At 47.0% G+C, this 21,609-nt stretch overlaps 1 protein-coding gene across 1 annotated transcript; it reads left to right on the top strand.

Annotated features, from left to right (window-relative positions):
• Window positions 1-15,141: 15,141 nt before the first annotated feature.
• Window positions 15,142-21,278, top strand: LOC308045492 (putative P2Y purinoceptor 10; the record flags this gene model as incomplete). Its single annotated transcript, XM_080352794.1, has 2 exons — window positions 15,142-15,173; window positions 20,254-21,278. Exon 2 carries the CDS (start codon window positions 20,256-20,258, stop codon window positions 21,276-21,278), a length of 1,023 nt encoding a protein of 340 aa, XP_080208920.1. The 5' UTR covers window positions 15,142-15,173; window positions 20,254-20,255.
• Between the last annotated feature and the right edge of the window lie 331 nt (window positions 21,279-21,609).

Genomic DNA, 21,609 nt, shown 5'->3' with positions numbered 1-21,609 from the left:
CAACATGAGGAAGGAACAAAAAATGCAAGATGAATCATGGAAGGCAAGAGGAGGAGACTGCAAAGAGAAGACAAAGACATGAGCCAGCACTGGAGAAGCTGGCTGGGTGAAGATCTCCATCAACAACCAGAGGGTGGAGGACAAAGGGTGTGGGGTGCCCAGAGGTGCAGGAAGGAGAAGCAAGAGAGGTGAAAATGGACATTGTCAAAGGCAGGAGCAGGGCCCGGAGGACTGACATCTGAGGAGGCTGTGAGGGATGGAGACTCTTCTAGAGATGGAAAAAGTAGGGGAGAGGTAAAGAAAATGAGTCAGGAAATGAATTAAATAAGAGCCAGGTTGGCAGAAACAGTAGTGGAAACAAGCGTGGGAGATGCGAAGATAAAGAAGGTGATGTGCCTGCATAAGAAAAAAAGCCTCCAGAACAGAGGAGGACAGGGAGACAAAAGTATTGGTGACAACGAGAAAGATCAGAACAGAGAGGGGATTTTACGAGGGATGAGGGAAGGAGGATGGGGGGGAAAAAAGCCATGCGAGAGGAGGAAAGCAGACGATCAGGACACCTTTACTGTCAGGAGAGGTGCATGGAGGGAGAATGGAGGGCAGAAACAATAAACAGGGCTGTTACTTTCTATTTAGAATAGAATCACAGACTCATTTCGGTTGGAAGAGACCCTCAGGATCATGGAGTCCAACCATTATGCTCATGTTATGCTTACGCAGACAGATGAAAATTGGAAGCATTTCTGGGTTCAGCCAACAGAAACCGGCACCTTCCCTCAGAAACCATCACTGGGCGATGGTGCCAGCAGGGACGGGGACCCCCCGCAGCCCTTACCACGGACACCCAGCTGCTGCTCCTCCACCAACACGGCTGCCAGGCCCTTTCGGCACGTTCCCCCCCAACACAGCTCCCCGAGGGCAGCGGGGCTGCTGCCGGCGAGAAACCGACACGCTCTGCACTGGTGCTTATGGCAGCTGTGAGGAAACATGGCCGGCTGGGGCTGCCCGCTCGTCCCCCTTGCACCTGGGGGAGGGCGAGCGATACAGCTCTGCGCTTTCCTGTTCTCACTTCTTTTGGTCCATCCTACACACGAAAGAAATGCACACCGAAAAGAAAATAACAAGGGTGGAAACACCCTGAGGAGGATATCTGATGAACAACGAGCACTTGCCACAGCACCCACCCTGCAACCACCTCGCACGCCACGCTGCCCTCACAGCCCTGCCATGGCTCCTGGGGCCAAGGGGTGTCTGATGGCAAACCATCCTGCCCCAGCATCTGGCTGCGCACTGAGACAAGATGGTGACTCTTTTCCCTTTGCTAATTCCTCCATCCCCACAGCTAATGGCACTGTTAGTCCCCTCGGCTGCCATTTCCTAAGAGGGCATCCCCAGGGACAGCAGGGCTGGGGAACATGGGGGCCCTGTGCTGCCTTAGCAACAGGGGACATCTCCTTATTGGTGTCTATCTAGATATATTTTTAATTAAAGGGAAAAAAAACCCAGCAGTTGCTTCATTCTTCCATTACTGCTCTCTGCAACAGGGCGATGAAACACTTGCTGAGGTGAATCGTTGCTCAAAACCTTCAGCCACATATTTGTTGCTAAAACAAAGCTCAGTTGGATGGAATGTCAGTCAGACCAAGTGGTTAAAGTGCTTCATCTCAACATTGTGCAAGGTTCTCTGTTTCAAAGAAACACCTTTTCTTCATTTTGCATTTTCTCAATAGCAGTGAAATAACCTTCTGCTCTCCCTACTCACTGATATTTTTTCACTCTTGTTTTCATTTCAGCCAGAAAACGTTTAGATCTCATTTTAAATGATCTTAAGTGTTTTTTGGCTTGTTTGTTTGTTTGTTTGGGGTTTGTGTTTTGTTTGTTTGTTTTTGTTAGAAATCAACATTTTCTTGCATTGTTCCGCCTATGTTATATTTCCAACTCCACATCCTTAGACTTCTGCACAAACAATTCGAGACAAGGTCCAAAATTAAGAACACATTTCCAGTGTTTTATACATATCGATTCCTTCATTTCATTGGTAGCTACCGTATAGCCTGGAGCAAATAATTGCTTACAGAAACTTTACTATCTGAAGTAGAACTGAAGCTTATTGTTACAAATAGTCACATAATTAGGTTAAAAGGGACATAAATCTTCACAAAGTCAAGTTCCTTCCTGCTCTAAAGGCACATTTTCAGCAAGGGAAAGTCCATTTAGCCAGAGCTTGAAGTTGAAAAATAAGCTTAAAATAGCAACTAAGCCCAGGGAGCTAATAAGTCATAATTATGAAATACAGTTATAAAAATCATTTACTCTGTAAACACAATTGCGTGAAATTGAGATTTATTTCACAGCCAGGCCTGCCAGAGAGCAAGAAACAGGTCACAGGGGCTGGCAGGGCAGAAAGGGACTAAACTGCCCCTTTACCAGCGGTTTCATAGTTGAAAGGAGGAAAGAGCAGCTCGGCAGTTCGAAGGACACTGGGTTAAAGGACAAGGGGACCCAGCTCCTGCTTTCACCTTTATTGGCAGCTGTGCCAGGATTTTAGCAGCCTACCCAAATGGAATTTAGAAGCTTAAATGCCAAGCTGCTAACTTAAAGTCTCACTTACTTCTGTCTGAACTCTATAGGCACATCTGATCTCAACCTTTTTGTGGCTCCAGACAGCAGGCATGGGACACAACTTGCATCATCTCAGATGCTAATCAGTCATCTTGACTTCCCTTTAGTCACTAGAGAAAAATAAGCACTTAAAACAGCAAAGTTTTCTTTCTCCTAGAATAGGTATTTAAAAGAATCACACCCTAAACCATACCCATTTCTTCCTGGTAACTAAAGGAGGAGCCCAGCACAAGGGGTTCACAGCAAAGTGCTCATTTGTGCCCCAACGAGGTCCTTACAGACCCTCTGGAGAGGCTGAACCCAATAGACATCCTTATTTATACCCTCCTGATGGCAAGAGCGATCAGCTCTCCAACACAGGCAGCGTTTCTTTTCTTTTTCTGAATAAAACTAAAGTAAAAAGTGGCCCCTGGGCTCAATGCTCCTATAGGGTCAGCTCTGGCTGCTATATCTGCATGCGATGCTGGCTGCTCCAGATCCCATTTTAAGATGCTTTACTTTTCCCTGAGAACACATGGAAAAAAACAGCACCTTATCAAGTTCCACATCCCCTCCAAAAACCTAAAATTAGCCACTCAAACACTGACCTGCAAGTACTTTATTTGCAAGGAAGCAGCTATCCAGGCATTCTCAGGAGGTTGTGTATTATGTATTATTATGTATAATACAACCTCAGGCTGAACAGGAGGCAGCCAGGGAGCCGGAGGGCAGCTGCTCCCTGAAGACAGGAGCCCTGGAAGCCCATGCTGGCAACAAACTATAACGTACATCTAAGGGTCCACCCCAGAGGCCAGTTACCTGCAGGCTGAGGTCCATGCTGGAGGTAGAAAAGCACATCCCCACCAAGGCAAGGAGGAAGCTGATGGCCCCAAACTGAGCTTAAATGGAGCTGTGGGCGGGTGTGGGGGAGCCCCAGGTGATATTGCTCAGGGCCATTAATGGGTATTGACCTTTCCAAAAATTTAGTAAGTGGATGTAACAGCTGCCAAACATCACTGCAATGAGATCGCTGCCTGGGGAGCCCTGCAGCCTTCCAGAATTTTCTACAGTAAGGCACTGAGTCACTTGCACACTGGCTTCCTTTCAGCAGCCCCCCTAAGAAACCTTCTTCCTTTCCCAGTAAAGCCATGTCCTGTCTGCGCAGGAGAGGCCTCTTTCCTCTCCTCACCACCGCAGCTGCTCAGTGCCCTGTGGGGCTGTGCTCTCGTGCATCCAGGATTGATCTTTTCCCCTCAGCAGATCTCCGCTGGCCTCCTCCCAGCCCAAAACCAGCATGTGCCTGGTGATGGTCTTCACCTCCCATCCCTCCTGCGCTGCATCACGTCTGCGTGCTGGCGTAGACCCACGAGGAGCACGAATTTCCCCAGCAGAACCCATCAGCTGTGGCTTTGGCAGAGGCAAAACCCAAGAGCAAAGGCCCGAACAGCTTCTGAAAGAGCAGCGAGGTCTGTGTGAGGAACAGCCTCCTGCTGCGCTCCTCGCAGCTCTATGATTCTATATGCACCTGCCTTCACCTGCATTACCCTTTTCAGCGTCTTTTCCAGGGCTGCTTAGAAATAAAGGTCTAGACAAAGCGCCACACCAGCAAGTAAGTAAAAAGGTTGGCTCAGCCTGGCAGCCAGCCCCAGTGACTGCGAAGTTTGGGTTAGCAAGCACAGAAATAAGGGGAGCTCTCTGTCCTGCAATGTGAGATGCATGTGCTGACAGCATGGTGGCTGCCTCCCTGTCTAGATGGAGCGGTGAGCGGATCCAGAACCAGCTGTTGTTTTAGAAGGGAGTAATTTCAAACTGCTGTGGTCTGCTGGACACATTCTGGTCTTTAGGAAGGCTATAAAGCCCTCAGATCTGCAAGGATCTTTTTGGAGGGTGGCAGGCTGGCCAGCTGGTTTGGCACGGTGGCATCCACCAGCAGAGCTGCAGTGACAATGAACCTCTGCACATGGAGATTGCTCATTAGGACAGATAGAAAGGCAGAGCCAAATAAACACCTGTGCATAAAGGGACCGATACCAACACGAGAAATCAGAAGTTATCTTGGCCCTTGCTGTTTCTTGGTCCTCTCTGTGAAACAATGCTAATACCACTGCCTTTCCTAGTAGGCTGAGCACATTAAAGACCATGAGGTGCTCAAATAATTAATCAGGGAAGTTATATAAATACCCAGACATTTGTCTATGCTTCACCTTACAGCTCAGGGGCCTTCAGACCTGGGGAAGTAATAACAGTCTGGCCACAGCTGCACGAAACAGTGTGGGCTGCGAAGCCTGCCCACAAAGCTGCAGAAATACCATGCGAGGACCTGTGCGGTGACAGCCAGACTGCTCAGGGCTGGAGTAACGTGGGCTGGCGGTAAAGCATTCTGCAGATATGTGGTCATCAGTTTTCCATCAGCAAGCACACTCTTAAATGCTCCAGCTGAGGTTGGACGAAGGATTTGGGATTCTCACAAGTGGTTTTTTGGTAAGACAGAGGTATCAAAACTGCTGCCACAGGCAGCCACCACTGCTCTGGGTATGCTCAGCTATTTCAGACACTTTGCATTTCCACTTCTGCTACAGAAAGTGCCTGGAACTGACACCAAACTCCCGTCCCAATCCGTCGGGATCCAGGAAAGAGCTCTTTATTCCTTCAAGCCTGAAGAAACAGCTATTTGGGCTTAAACATGCCATTTTAAAAATACAGTTGTGATAGAAGAGGCTGCTAAGCCCTGCGTGACGAGTTCAGACCTTCATGTGAAAAGGGTCATGTTTAAACAGCACCACCACCGGATTTAAATGCCCTCCCTCCATCTTTTGGTCACCTTTTCTTAACAGAGAGGATTGAATGAGGACAGGAAAACAATGAGTCCCTCAGCTGCAGAGCTCCTCTCACTTCTGCAACCGCTTTAATCTATGCTTTAGGAAGCAAAAATGAATTTTGTTGCCATCGCTCATTGAGGATTGATTACTTCTGACACGTTTGACAAGAAACCACACTGCCAGCAAATAACGACTGTTTCCTGCTGCCAGATTTGGCCTGACTTCACCAGAAACCCCTCCTGCTTCTCTCTCACTTCCCTGCAGCTTCTGTTCTGTGGTTCAGAATTGCCTGTGCCCGACACTGGCTCAGACTGTCCGTGGTCCACAGACCGCTCAGGATATGTGTTTCCCTTTATTTTTCCTACACGTCACCATTTTGGGGGGCAACGGCACTTCTTCCTTGTCCAGACTGTCCCAACAGTCGGGGCACAGCCGAGCTGCCGTCAACACGAGCGGTTCAACTGCTCAGCCCTGGCCGCGTCCTCACGTGCTTGGGCTGGAATTTCCCTCCTGCTCTACCACACGCTGGGGAAGGTAGATCTTTCCTTCCTCTGGAGCATCTGTTGAGACCGCTGACAAAAGGCAGGATATGGTTTTGATGAAGCCTGATGTCTGGTGCTCTACAGAAATCTAAGAAATACACGTTAATAGAGCTAACTTGTAATCCCTGATACAGTGACTGTTCTGAGCTTCTTCCAAATCTTAGTTCTCTTTCCCGTTGGGAAGAAGAAAGAAAAGAAGAAAGAAAAGAAGAAAGAAAGAAAAGAAGAAAAGAAGAAAGAAAGAAAGAAAGAAAGAAAGAAAGAAAGAAAGAAAGAAAGAAAGAAAAAAAAAGAAAGAAAAGAAAAAAAGAAAAAATAAAAGAAAAAAGAAAGAAAGGAAAGGAAGGAAGGAAAGGAAAAGGAAAGGAAAAGGAAAGGAAAGGAAAAGGAAAGGAAAAGGAAAGGAAAAGGAAAAGGAAAAGGAAAAGGAAGGAAAGGAAAGGAAAGGAAAGGAAAGGAAAGGAAAGGAAAGGAAAGGAAAGGAAAGGAAAGGAAAGGAAAGGAAAGGAAAGGAAAGGGAAGGAAAGGAAAGGAAAGGGAAGGAAAGGAAAGGGAAGGAAAGGAAAGGGAAGGAAAGGGAAGGGAAGGGAAGGGAAGGGAAGGGAAGGGAAGGGAAGGGAAGGGAAGGGAAGGGAAGGGAAGGGAAGGGAAGGAAAGGAAAGGAAAGGAAAGGAAAGGAAAGGAAAGGAAAGGAAAAAGAAGGAATCGCCATGGCTGATCTTTGCTCCCTGACACCATTATTCAATTGAGTAAAGCTCACACATCACTGTGCATGTCTTGACCGCAAACCAGTGGTTTCTTTTTTTTTCTTTAACTGTACAATAGTTCTCAGAAATAAATGAGTGCACCATGTATTTATGAGATGCAGCTATCCAAGACAACGTATTTTGTCTCTTACTGTGGCTAAAAAAGTTTTAATCTAGATGTACAAATGTGGTGATGTCCTGGGAACAGTACAGATGTTAGTGTGCAAGAGGAACCTGAGGATTACTGACAGATCTGGGAAACAGCTGTGTTGTGCCTATGGAAAGTAAACAGAAAAACAAACAAACAACCCCAAACAAATGAAAAACCAAACAACAAAAAAAGCAAGAACACCCTCAAAGTGTTTTATGAAAGCTCAGCAAGCAAAAAAAAATAACCCCAAACTCAATAACCCAGCCTGAAACAAGACAGTGTGGAGTCCAGTTCTAGTTCAAAGGCAATTATAATTCTCAGTCAAAGCCCAGCACAAACTGGGATTAGCTAGGGCTGGATTGACAGGCAGTTTTAGGACTGTTGTGCATCCTCCCACTGATTTCAGGGAGGAAAGGAAATAAGAAACTTTGCTTTTAGTCTGAAATTAGACTTTTAAAGAAGCCTGAACTGTTTCTCTCTCTGACAACTCGGTGGGATGTTCCACGCGTGGAACCCCCCAGACCACCCTCTTCAGTTTCTCAGCAGGTTTTAAAGCCAGAGGCACATCCCAACCTCAGAAGCTTTCTTCTCAATCTCCCAAACAGATTTGCAAAGGTTTTCATTTTAAAGCACCAAAACTCGACAGTTATCAAATTAAAAGCCCATTAGCAGCCTGCAGGATACTTGTTTTCTCAAGGGCGGGTGTGACCGTTGCGATCTGCCTCCTTAATTGAGTATCTCAGCAAAACCTGCGCACCGTGTGAGTGGGAAGTCGCTTGCAAGACGTGTTTGTGGTAAGTGCCCACAATGTTTGCACACAATGCACGTCAAGCGGGCCTGATTTCTGTGCAAAACACTCACACAGGCCCAGAAATGATACGGAATGTTTGCATGGGATTTTGCCAGTTCAAGCTCAGATTTAAGCCCTAATGGACAGATAGGAGTTGTGCTTTCCCTCTCCAAGTGCAACTGTAATAGAGGGGGGAAATAAATTTAGAATGACAAAAAAGCAACCAATGTTCCTTCTCCTAGCTCATTAATCCTATGTTGGATCATATATGGTTGGAAACACCAACTTAGAGTCAAAACCCTTGAGGCAACAGATAATCCAGCTTCAGAAATACTATTTAAGGAATTGGTAGTTTGATACAATCCACATTATGGGTAGAAAATGAAGTAGGTAAGAAGCAAAAAAAGTGAGAAAATAAGGAAAAAAAAGTGAGAAAAGTAGGATGTAGCTTAACCACTGTGTTATACCAGAATTTGAAGGATGTTTTCTGCTCCAAAGATGGCAAAACTGCAGAATGCTGCAGACACAACTAAGATATTATTGTGTTGCATTTCCTCCCCAGGTGTCAGCGAATAACAGTGACTGATGAGTGAAAGACTAATTTGAAAGAGAAAGTAGAAAGAAAAAGAGACAACTAAATACAGAGATACTGGAGAAACTGTCAAAAGGAGAAGTAGTGCCTAAAGAAATCAACAGGGCCAGTGAATTATCATTGCCAAGGAAATCTTGACTCCTCTACCCAAATGTAATACTAAAGCCTTACTCATTCCTTCCAACCCACAGCTGGATTTAACAGTCCCTGTGGGATGCCAGCAAAGGACAGTGTTCTCCAAAATGGAAAGCAGGCCCCAGGTCGGACACGTGGTCCCGTTGGCTCCCTCTCTGCTCCCTCCCACCAGTGTCAGAGACCAAATCCACCTTCTCGTGGGATGCCACAGCTCCTTTCCATGCCGCTTCCCAGCTCTCCTTGGCCTATTTGCCCACAACTTGCTGGGCTGTAGGTCTTCAGTGCAGCTCTGTCCGTACCCACTGGGAGGCACAAACTTGGTGTTCACAACTGGTGGTGCTCAGCTTCAGGGGAGGACAAGCACAGGTGGGCACTCGGTGCAAGAATCATAGAATCGTTTTGGTTGGACGAGACCTTTGAGATTATCGAGTCCAACCATTAACCCAGCACTGCCCAGTTCACCTCTAAACCATGTCCCTGAGAACCTCATCTACACGTCTTTTAAACCCCTCTAGGGATGGTCACTCCACCACTTTCCCGAAGGTGTTTAAAAGAGGCGTAGAGGATCACTTACAAAATATCTTTATAAGCAAAAAAATGCCAAATGAGACTATCCTTGGCTAGTGATTCTCAGGAAGGGCTGAGGTAACATGTACATACATCCCTGCACCTCTGCCTTCGGGCAGGGAAATTAAACCACCTCTCAAGACTTTATCCTGCTCTGTCAGAATAGTGGAAAGTAGCGATAGGGGCAAAACCTTCTCATGGCTTTTCATTATCCAAATCAACCCGCGAAATCCTTGTCGCTGATGCTTTGACTTGTAGGGACTGCCAGCCCTGTTCCTCATCTTAATGAAATGATTCAATTATTGTTTCATGAGCCTGTTTTCTGCCATGAATCATTCTCCTTGGAGTCCTTTACCAGACAGGAGCTTCCCGAAGTAGACCTCAAATCTGACTTTTGCTATTATATTAGCCCTCGGGCCTCAGCCCACGCTCTGCTGGCTGTACACACTGGATTATTACTTTGAAGGATGGCCAGGGAAGTTGAGAAGGATTTCATCTTCCTTCAGCTGCAGTTGGCTTTGGTTGAGGGCAGAAGACATTAAAGGGCTTTATAGAGGATTATCTTTAGTGCCAAGCCCCAATCAGTACTTCAATACATTGAGTTTAGTTGACTTTTGCTCTTGTAGGGTTTGATCGGTGCGCCAGTCTCGGTGCTGTACATGAGCAGTCTGACCTCATTCTCGTCAAGCTGTTCCTAGCTTTTAAATGTAATTAAGAGCTCTGTTTGCTGGAACCTTTGCTGCTATCTACCCAGATGAAGTGAAAGGGGAAGCAACAGCCTTTTGAAGCAAATGTGATGAAGAACATGAGTGGAGGTTGCTCATATTTGTTAGGAGGGTATTTTCCAGTCTCGGGAATCCCCCGCATAGTTCATTACTTTTTGTGTTCCAATTCGCATGAAAATGCTTGTTCTTCACTTTGCAGCAGCCTGCAATGTCACAGACATTATCTGGGGCACTGGCACAGCCGTGGCTTTTGAAGCAGCTTCATTTTCCTTCCATTCTTCCCGGTCCCCAATCCTCTGCCTCTCCACACAGGTTAAATCACGATGTGTGCTCCTCTGCTGGTAACCAATGTCACGTAACGGATGGGAAGTTCTTAGATCTGCTGCGAGGAGTTACCACAAACATGCAAATACCTGAACTCCGAGCCGTGGATCTTCCCACCCCAGTTTCACGAGCTTTTCCCCGCTGACCCAGGCACTGCCGCACTTCACTTATCATAGCTGCTTAGGTGAGAGGGTGAGCTGCGGCAATGGGGATGTCCCAGCGGTTCCAAAATGGGTTGAAAAATCTCATTTCCTGAAAGCCAGCTGTTATATTTCAGGTAGGCTCCCAATGGCAGCAACCTGCGGATGTACGAGTTCACACCGCTATCGCAGACTTTCATTACCGCTACTCATAATTAGCTTGCCAGTCCAAGTGGGGTTAGTCACCAGCAGGCATAACTTCAACAGGTAACTTCCCAGCTGATTTTGGTTCCCTTAGTGCGGCGATACCATACTAGTACCATCCTAGAAAATCCTTATGCAGAGAGCTCTGAAGCCTGTTAATGGTATGACCTTTACGTTTAGTTGGATCTCAGCAGGTTGTGCCAGTCTTTCTCCTCCAGGAACGCTGCAGTGTGCAAGGGCAGCATAAAGCTCCTAAGAGTGCTGTGTGGGTATGAAAAAGGAATTGCATGTGCAGGCTTGTAGTAGCTGCTACAGGGTTACTCATCGCTGTATAGACTCCCTTGGAAACAGAACTTCGCAAGCCTTTTGGCCTAACTGGGCAAAGAAATTAAAATCACCACTGACAAAAATAAGCACGCGTTCCCTGCAGCGCCTTCTCCCACCAAATTGTCTTTTATCCCCTCCAAAAAGCCACAGGTTACTGGATTCTGCGTGTTGTGATTCTGAACTGGAAAGGACGGCAAAGACGTTTCAGCAAAGACAACCGATGCGGCTATTTTTAGTGTCAGTTGCATGGAAAATACTTCTCAGAGGCTCTGGTGTGCTAGAGTAGAAGACATATTTCCTCCTTTTTAGTTTCTGCTGAAAAACAGAACTTCGGAAGTAAATAACAATAATAAAAGAGCAACGGTTCTGATGGGTAAGTCCTTGCGGCTGGTACTGGCAAGTCCCGAATCTCCCATGAGAAAATCTCAGATTTCATCCAGTTCCAGAGGCTCAAGGTGCTCAGCTGGTCTGAATAAAACCTGGGGTGAGCTTCCAAGGTTTTGGGTACCCCAGATTCCAAACCGGTTTAAGATTTCCTTCCTCTTTCTGCTGTTGGAATGTGCCTGTTACTGTTGAAACACTTGGATACGAATGTTCTTGGTTCATTGTCTCTTCATGGTTTCAAGAGCCCACGGAAGGGAGCGAGTGTCGTCAGGGATGAACTAAGAACTACCAGGCTTCTCTATTAGGAAATGCTCCTGTTTTGAATTAAAAACATATCTGTTGCAAACAGAATCCGCCTCTCTCTTGGACAAAAGTAACATGTGTGTCTGTGCTAGGACCAGGGGAAATTATTAACAACATGATTTAACGATGCTATGTCATTTTAACTCTGTATCAGCAAAAGGGTCACTAATGAGCAATGATATTTCAGTTGCCACAGAAATAGAGGCAATTAATTAGAAATGATTTCTCACCATACACACAGCTTTTACCTTTTCAATGTGTTTTGGTTTGGTTTTGTTTTTCCCCTCCTAAAGAGAAGAACTGATTACCATCTGGGGGCCAAAACACCTAGATAAAGCACAGAATTTTGAAATGTTTGTCATTCTGTGTTCCTCTTTTTGTTATCTGACTTACGGCATGCAAGAGGATTTCAGAATAAACACCACATTGTTACATTGATGTACTTTAGTCTGCATATATGCTTTTCACTTTCTCTTATCAGTGATCGTACTGCTTAAAAAAACCCAACTAATCCTCCATAAGAAGAAAGATAATCAAGATACAAATATTGACTTTCTGTTTTTCATAGCAGAACTTTTGACGATCACTTCTTGGCAGTATCTTACACTGAATATCTGCTTTTCTTCACTACAAAGGCTTGAACTGACAGCAAAATGAATTTGCTATCTGTGCCACAACCTGAAATCTAACTCTAAATCTTTATTTCAGGCAAATGTTAATAATTATATAATATTAGTGATACTAGTAACAGTTTAGACGTACAGGGTTCTTTTTCCCTGGTTCCCACTAAAGGGCTGTAATTTGTTTCTGCTGGAGATTTTTCCTCACGGGACTTCTTCCCTTGTACATGTGGCAAACAGGCATATCTATAACAACCTGCTTCAAACACTCTAGGAACTAAAATGCATGAATACTGTCATTGCCTGGTAAGAGATGAAGAGACGTAGCAACAATCTAGTTTTGGATTTTGGAAAAGAGCCCCAAAAGGAAACAGAAGCATGAAAAAGGCACAGGAACATGGTTCTACATGTGGTCATTCTTGCACGCTCGAACAAGCTCCCCAACTGACAAACAGGCAAATTTGCGGCTACTTTTTTGCATTTAAGCCAACTGAGCGTGTATTGCTCAGTTATTCATCAACTAAGAGCGGTGGGGCCGACATGGTCCAACACCTGCTGCGGTCGGACCCCCAAGCTCCCAGGGCAGCCCCTTCCCAGGGAGGTGCATCCACACGGGCTTCTCCGTTATAAAGCAGAGGACACAACATCATCGAATCACAGAACCATGTTGGTTGGAAAAGACCTTTAAGAACATTGAGTCCAACCATTAACCCAACACTGCCAAGTCCACCTCTACCCCATGTCCCTGAGAACCTCATCTCAGGTCTGTTCAACCCCACCATGGATGGTGACTCCACCACTGCCCTGGGCAGCCTGTTCCAATGCCCAACAGCCCTTTCCATGAAGACCAGCCCAGGGGAGGTCCATGAACAACCAAGCCTGAGCAGCACAAAGGCAGCAGAGGTCAAGGCCCTTGTCTGAATTCCAGGAAATATTGCCCATGGTGTTTTGCAGGAGCCAAGGTCTCCTCTACCATAGGTAATTATGGTAGCGAATATTTCTGGCAAGCTCATTATGGTAAACACTAACCAAGAGCAGGAACATACCTTGACATGCTATGCAAATCAAAGCTTTACCTACATAATTTATGCAAATAAATCTATAGGGAAAGCACATCTGTAACCAGTATAACTGTCTGCAAAATCCCTAGAGAAAGTTCAGTTTTACCAGCAGAAAAAGCCACTTCCTCGCTCCCTGCCTGTAGGATAACTGATAAGCAACACTGGCAATCAAGGTTCCAATCCTCCAGGCTGGCCAGACCATGGTCCTCTTCCAGTACCAAGTGTGCATGGCACTGGACAGGTCACTCGCAAGTTTTTTGGATGTATATAATCTAGCTGAGTTTTACAAAAGTCCAGACAGCAAACGCCTTTCAGTTACACACAGGAAAATGTTTTCCCCACTTCGCAACCAGAGAGATTTAAGCACAAAGAAATTCAGCAGAACTATTCTGAAGGTTTTATATGATTCATGCATCAAAATCTCTGTCTTGGTCCAACAATTCTTGTAAAACAATCTGCCCTAAACCAGGCTGCCGGGACAACTGCTGTGCATGAGTAGCTCCAGGTCGTCCGTAAGTAGACCTGTTCTTAAGTATCCGGTGTATTTACATGAGCACCTATTTTATGGTTATAATTTACTTTTGTGACTGCAATATTTCACATACCAACACATACAAGTGCAGCTACGCTTAACTTCATCTCCCCTTTCTACAAAGATTGTGGCTTTTGCTCAAATCAGGCAGGTTTATGAGGGAGAACTGAGCGAGGGATGGAAGCGGTAGGGATGGGAGTTCACGCAGACAGGAGAGCATCTGCAGGAGAACAGGAAATGGTTGTTTTCCACACATGCCACTCAGCTCAATCAATGAAATGTTTCTGAATTGTTGGTCCCTCTGCTTAATTTGCCGGGCTGAGGAGTATTGTGCAGTGATTTAGTGCTAGAGACACTTCTGTGATTGGATAAATTCCAGTGAATATGTCCCCATTGTTGAAGAACAACTTGAAAAAAATCAGCTAAACAGGATGTACTGATAAACACCACAACATCGGCCAAAAGCTCACTATTGCTTTTCATGAGGCCAATGTAAATAATTTTGAAATAAACATCTGACAGTCTCCCAACTTCTACCAACCTCCTTTGACAACGCATGGAAACAGTGCAGTCTGTTAAAGCACAGTGCTGCCCTTTAGAGGGTCTTCATTGCGGAGTGTTCTTATTTGAACCAGAACCATTAGTTTGGGGTTGCCGAGCAGCTGGACATCAACATCTATATTGTCCCCAAGTCAGCCAGTGGGTGTAGTGATGTTCTGCTTCACACCTAAACCACAGCAGAGCCGAGTTTAACTGCTGAGCTGCAGGGACAGTCATGCCACAAGCCAGAGGCTGATCCTGGAGCGGCCAAACAGGTTGGATTCCCAGCACCTTTCTGAAAACCCAAACAATTCGATCCTCTGAGCGGGTCAAGCCCTAACCTCACTAATGTGTTTACCTCCCGGGATAAAGGTGAGGCTGAATTTCACCCCATTGCTTGAAACAATTAAAGAAGAGCCACTGCTTGACATTGCTGGTGGCAAACTCCAGCAAGCGTAAACTGCTTATTTAATTCAAGAGAAATGTCAAGCCAGAAGCCAGGCCCACACAGGCGCTGTAAAAAGCCATTGAGAAGTTGGACTTCAGTAGTGAGAGGCTTTAGGTGAAGCAGAGCGAGCAGCCCGGACTCACACACAGCAATGACCGTCCACAGCCCCGCGACCGGGAGATTACAGCAAAGCTGAACTTTCCGGGGTGAACAGGAACCTCGGGAGCGTTTCCATGGTCAGGTCAGAGATGGGCTTGGAGAGGAGGAGGAGTGAGAGCAGAGAAAGGGCTCAGCACCCAGTGGCGCTCGGCACCTTCTCCCGCAGCAGCCCAAGGGGTGCTGAGCAGAGAAAACACCGAGGACAAAGGAATGTGACCCTGATTTGGGGACAATTACACATATAGGTGGCTGGGACTGAGCTCGGCATGGCCGGGAGCCGAGCGAGCGGGTCCCACTGCTGCAGGTCGGGGTTGTGAAGCGGAGCCGCAGGCAAAGCAGCACCTTGCAGCAGGCGTGATGTCAGGCGGGTCCCTGTGCACATGTAAACACGCCGGTGGGTGCAGCCGGGACACTCGACTTCCTCTCGCCGGGCGGGCTGCACGGCGCGGGCGCTGCCGCAGAGGTAAGGCTGCTTTTCTGCTCCCTCTTTGTGACCACGAACCAGCGTTTCCTACAAAAACGCTGCTCTCCTTGGGCTTTTTTCCTCAGGGGTTGGCTCTTGCCAAGATAAGATTTGTGGCACTTTTGAGTCTTGAAAAAAAACAGTAGCCCTCCTGGCGCTCTAATCTGAACACACGGGGGGGTCAAAACAGCGGCTGCATTAAATTGCTGCTGCTAGAGAAAGCAAAATGCTACAGCGTGGGCAATTAGCAGTTCTCCAACTGCTCTCCAGTGTTGTTACCAGGCACAATTTCCTTCTTTTGCCTGATTTCTCTGGGAATATATTTTAGTTTAAAATCTGGGAAGGGAAACTTGCAAATCTTTTTTTTTTCCTAACAGTAGTTTATATTACCATTAAAAAAAATCTACACGCTGCCTATCTTTGTGCCATCCAATGCTCTTTGACCGAGTTGCAACATTGGGACATTAATATTAGTCAGGGGGACACAATATGACAAAAATAGCAAGCTTGCTTGGACTTGGTTTTGCATCATGATGCAGTTTTAATTTATAATTCAGACTGCAGTCACTGGTCTGGATTAAAACTTCACTCACTTCATGGGCTGAAGCTTTTAAACCGCACTTTGTACAAGGCAGTTTGCGCTGGGCTTGCATTCGCTTGCAGCAGCAGCTCAGCTCTGCTGGGAGCGCAGCGAAACACCACGACGCAGTTTGGCAATGACGGGCAGGATTCATAGCGGGCGGCCCCCGAATCTGAAAGTTCTGAAAGTAAATTGAAGGGGAATTGCACCGAAGGTGAGTCAGCTTGTCAGACCCAGCTCGCTGTGGATTTTGGTAGGGAGGACTGGAGCAGCGCGCTGGAGCAGGAGGGTGTGTGGAGTCACAGGGTGATTTTGCTCAAGGGCATGTTTTCTGGCGCCAAGTGAAAGTGCTGGGACTGACGCAAACATCACCAGCCACGGGAACCGCATCCCTGATGCAAGCCCATCCTCTCCTGGACCCTGATCCGGTCCATCCTCATGTTCACACCCAACCTCTTCAGCCACACAAGCTGCAGAAGTGAGAATTAGACTCGTGTTGCACAATGAAAACATCTCATCACAACCGATCAGACCCAGATCTGCCTTTTGCTTTTGTTCTGCTTTGTGGAAGAAGAAAACCAGAAAAAAGTACCCTTAACTGTAGAACTTTCCACTTCTGACTGCGGAGGTTTCACACCCAAGTGCAAGTTCAAAGGCATGAGACGTTCACAGCCGGGCAATGAGGGCAGAGTGTGGGGACATTTGTGTCTTCATCTAAGCAATTAACCTGTCTGCTAATGGGCATGCCAGAAAGATCCAGGACTCTGCAATAACATTCCTGTGCTTCTCAGTGCTATCAAGATGAACATCAAGATGATCTTTTGACGTCCCTTCCAATCCCTAACATGGACGTTTGGTTTCCAAGCCTCCAGCCACAAGTAACATGCACAATTATGTCCTTAATGCTACAGCCTCACAAATACAGACTCAAATTAAAATGTAAAAAGCAGTAGTTAGAGAACCTCGTATTTATTACCATTTAAAAAAAATTCATATTGTTGCAGTAGCAGCTCTCTGTAATGTGTACATAAGCATCTATAAAACCTGATGGAGCTTTTCAGCCTTTGTTGGACACACATCACGCAGCAAATGACTTTTCTTTCTTTACACGCTGGACTCCTAATTCCAGACGGACATTCTGCGGGATCTCTGTGTGTCTGCATTTGTGCACAGGTGGAAGACAAGAGGACAGGGAGGATTAAGCTTTAATCTGAAGCAGAGAAGTGGGTGGAAGGGCAGAAATACAATTGTTTCATAGTCCCCTGTGCTGATGCCTGGGCGCAGTTTATCTAAAGAGATGGTTTAATCTCATTATATTTTTATGACTTTGTAATGAAGTCATTCATTCTCAGAAAGTGCCCTGCTCTGATGAGCCAGCAGCCATCACCCATGTACATATTATACTAATTGCATTAATGCTTCTGCACTGCCAGCCAGCTCATCCTGCTCTGTCCACATCCCTGCAAACAGCCTGACCCTGAGTTCAGCCTTTTTCTGACTCCACGGGCCCCGCGTCTCCTGTTCGTCACTCACGGTACCAGATGTGCTCAGGGCGGTGGGGATGGAACATCACCTGCATCTCCACAGGTTGGGTTTTATTACCTTTTGGTTCCAAGTTCCTAAGCAGCTCCCTAATCTCATCAGGATGTAAATATCAGCAACACGAGGACTTCTCCTGGGAGTATTTCTTCCCCAACATCCGTTATTCAGCAACACAAGATTTTTCCAATCTGGGATCACCCTAGAAGACAGCAACACAGACCCATGAGAACGTGGTCACACCACCGCCTCTGCCTCCCACCGCTCAGCCCAGGCCCTTGGGGTTAGGAAACTGCCTTTGAGAGGGCAAGGACAGGGAAGCTTGATTTACTCTGACACCTTGTGGACAATTAGCAGACGAAGGTGAAGGCCAAGGTAGAACCTCCTCTCCATCGTGGTCTTGGGCACGCTGCAGCCCAGCCCAGTGCTCGTGTCCCTTCCTGGGCACTGTTTGCTGTGACCAAAAAGCGAAGTGAATCCTGGTACCAAGCGTGTGCACTCAGCATCACCCTCACAGTACAACAGACACATCGCAGACACGTCGGTTTACCCTAAATGGCTCAACTCAGAGGCCAGTTTGAGTCAGCAGACTGAACTTGATCATTCTGATCGCTGACGTTGCAGTCTGGTCCTTCGCTGTCACATGAAATGTAAGTAAGGGCCAACTGTATCTAGGGACCTCAATAAGCAAACTGGCTGTTATGACTCATTTCAGCTGAAGAACATGCATCCACCGGCCAGCATTTAAATATGAGTGCGCCCTTAAAATAGAATATTTTGCAAATGTACCTAATTCTCTGTGGTTTCAGTTGCCTTCTGGCCCTTGTGCTTTGGAGAAGCACCAGCCAGTCAGCCTAACCTCAACATCCAAGGGAACCCAGGCAGCTACCTACTTTGAAAGTGGCTCTTTAATAGCTTCTTGGCAAAGTGAGAGCTCACTTGAAGGGACAGAAATTGGTTGTAGTGAGATAAGGGCAGCAGTTGGCGTGTCAAGTGATGGAAAAGGGACCACAGACCTCCAGAGCACCAGAAATTCACAGCGGTCTCCAGAAACAGGATGGAACCCCAATTTACCGCTCTGAGAAGCAACATTCTGAGTGAACAGCCCAGTGCTCTGCTCCATACCCTATCCACGTCAATGCGAGGACAATGCAATGCCTCCAACATTGCTTCTCAGACCGGTGGTGATCAGGCCATGGGCCAGATGCATTTTTCTCCCTCATTTCCAGCGCCCTTTGAGCCGTCTTCCCTCCTCATGGGCAGGTTATGTCCTTGTGATCGGGACAGGGCTGTGGTGTCCTGGGATGGGGCAGCTGGGGACACCCCACCATGGAGCAGAGCATCTCATCCCAGAGCTGCCTTGGGGGGCAGATCACTGGGAGCAAACTGCAGACTGCAGGGACAAAACCAGCTCTGAGGGTCTGGCCCCCACGTCCCCACACCGTCATGGTGACAGAAGGGGATCAGACAGAGGTTTCTGGTCTGCAGCGTTTCTTTGATGTTGGGCGCAGCTGAAGGATGTAGCTCAGTTGCTAAAGCTGAGGGTGCAACAGGAGATAAACACGTAGACGTTTTGAAGACGGTGAGAAAACGAAAGACCAGTTTAAAAGGAAAAGCGAAAAAGTTGGCAAGAACATCTGCTGAGAGAGCGGGTGGGCGGCCCCGCTCACCGTCGCCATCAGCCACTGCACCCATGTCAGGGTGGGCTCTGTCCCACCATGTCTGGGCGTTTCTGGGGCCTCAATTATCATATAACACAAGGCTTCCACAGCAGCCTTGAACAGGGGCTGGACAAGCTGCCAAGTCCAAGTAATGCAATAATTAAGAAGCTAAAAAATACAGCTATTTGTGTTCTTTGTCACTTGAGAGCTCTAAATGCTACTTTTTTTTTTGTAATGTGAAGGAAAAAATATTAGTAACAGGGTAAGAGTTACTAATACCTACCTACAGAGACACTTTTTTTGGCAAATGCCTGTTGCCAGCAGTGCAGGAAATGAGTCAGAAGGAGTGAATCAGTGTCTGCAGTGCCACATGAAATAGGGAGCTGATATTCCATTTTTAACCATTATATTGGACACAGGAGGGAATCACTGTAATGAGAATTATAACCCTCTGGGGAAATACTTGATAAAGCCAGCCTCCTCCTGCACGTATTGCATTACTGCAGACAAGTCCCAGTTACAAAAGCTGACAAAAGAAAGATGGCTCAATGGTTCAACACGCGACATTTTGTCATCCCTACTCATCTGAATCAAAAGAGAGGCAGAAATTGGAAGTATCTAAAAATAAAATTATCTGATGGAAAAAAAGTGTTAGACTGAGGCTGTGGGGGTGATGAGAAATGGGAGTTGGTGATCTGATTAGGTCTCTGCTCGTTACATCAGCTTCAGCACGCGGCAGCAGTCAGAGGTTTCAAAACCTTCTCCCCACGGCCTGTCCCCATCACGCCGGAGAAGGTGGGTCCATGAGGTCCACAGATGGGGTCACTCGTGCAATGCTCAATGTACAACTTAACGGCAGGTGCAATCTAGTGGTTGGCACCCACAATCTGACCGTTGAGCCACGTGGTTGCTCATGCGCAGAAGTTGGGCTGTGGTACGTCATTCTTCTGTCTTTTCCTCCCCTGCTAGTCAGGGACCAAACCACAGGTGACCTTGAGCTGCCAAGAGCACAGGCAGCTTCTCCTGCTCCTCTGTTGGCAGCACAGCACAACTTCACCCCTGCTTGTGGCACTCGGACAGCTCAGCAAGGGGACTGAAACAAGAACGGTCCCCCACCTCTGTGTGAATAGTGGGAGACCTCTGAAAAGACAGCTTTGAAGAAAATAGCAGGATGTTTTATACAGAAGGCATTTCCAAACCTCTACTTTGTACTGAAAAGCCCATCACAAAATGCAAATGTGAATATCGGCAACTCTTGCAGTGCCTTTGCCTTTACAGCCCCTGTTTTTGTTCTCTGCAGGAATGACCCACTTGTCCTACACCACAGCAGATGTTTCCAGCGGCCCAGCCATGACGCAGAGCAACCATTCCTGCTCCAGTCACCACCTGACCTTCAAAAACAGCCTGTACGCAGCCACCTACACCATCATCTTCATCCCCGGCCTCCTGGCCAACAGCGCAGCCCTGTGGGTCTTGTGCCGCTTCATCAGCAAGAAGAGCAAAGCCGTCATCTTCATGATCAACCTGGCCGTGGCCGACCTGGCTCACGTCCTCTCGCTGCCACTGCGAATATATTATTATATTAACTCCACGTGGCCTTTTGGGAGATTCCTTTGCTTATTGTGCTTCTACCTGAAGTACCTCAACATGTACGCCAGCATTTGTTTCCTCACCTGCATCAGCATCCAGAGGTATTTCTTCCTGTACCAGCCATTCAAGGCCAAGGACTGGAAGCGGCGTTACGACGTGGCCATCAGCGCCGTGGTGTGGCTCTTCGTTGGGGTGGCGTGCTTGCCCTTCCCCATCATGCGCAGCTACGGCCTGGCCAACAACACCAACACCTGCTTCGCGGACCTTCAAGTCCGGCAGATCAACAGCAAGGTGGCCACCGTGCTGATGATGGGCGCGGCGGAGCTGTTCGGCTTCATCGGCCCGCTCGTCATTATTTTATTCTGCACCTGGAAAACAAAAGACTCTCTCCAGGGCTTCCAGATATCACTGCAAAAGAGCAGCGAGAAGAGGAAAGCTTTAAGGATGGTTTCCATGTGTGCCATCGTGTTCTGCGTGTGTTTTGTGCCGTACCATATCAACTTCTTTTTCTACATGTTGGTGAAAGAAAATGTCATTACAGACTGTTTGCTGAGCACCATCACACTCTACATCCAACCCTTTTGCCTAAGCCTTGCGAGCCTGGACTGCTGCTTGGATCCAATCCTGTATTTCTTTATGACTTCAGAATTTCAGGACCAGATATCAAGGCACAGCAGCATGGTCATCAGGAGTCGGCTGATGAGCAAAGAGAGTGCCTCATCAATTAAGGAATGACAAGAAGGCCAGCTGGAAATAATTAAGATATTTTGTATGAAATCCAGGACTGTTCTGTGACACTCGATTACCAACTCTGTTGTAGAAGATCGTGCAAGTTTATTCAGGGGAGTTTTGTGGCAGTGGAAACCTTTCAATAAATAGAAGATAAAACTGTTTAAGATCGATGCGTTGGAAGCTGATGAGCAACCCAAGTGAGGTGACTACACCTACTGTTGTACAGAAGGGAGCGACAAAGCTTTTGGTAGGAAATGGTGGAAACGTCCCAGGAGCTCTTCTATTTTCCCATCCCCATGGCTCCGTGGTCAAGGCAAAGACTAATCCCACATGC

This window comes from Nesoenas mayeri (genome assembly GCF_963082525.1).
Source record: "Nesoenas mayeri genome assembly, chromosome: 13".
NCBI lineage: Eukaryota > Metazoa > Chordata > Aves > Columbiformes > Columbidae > Nesoenas > Nesoenas mayeri.
The sequence above is the reverse complement of the archived record's forward strand: the minus strand, read 5'-3'. Positions and strand labels throughout refer to the sequence as shown.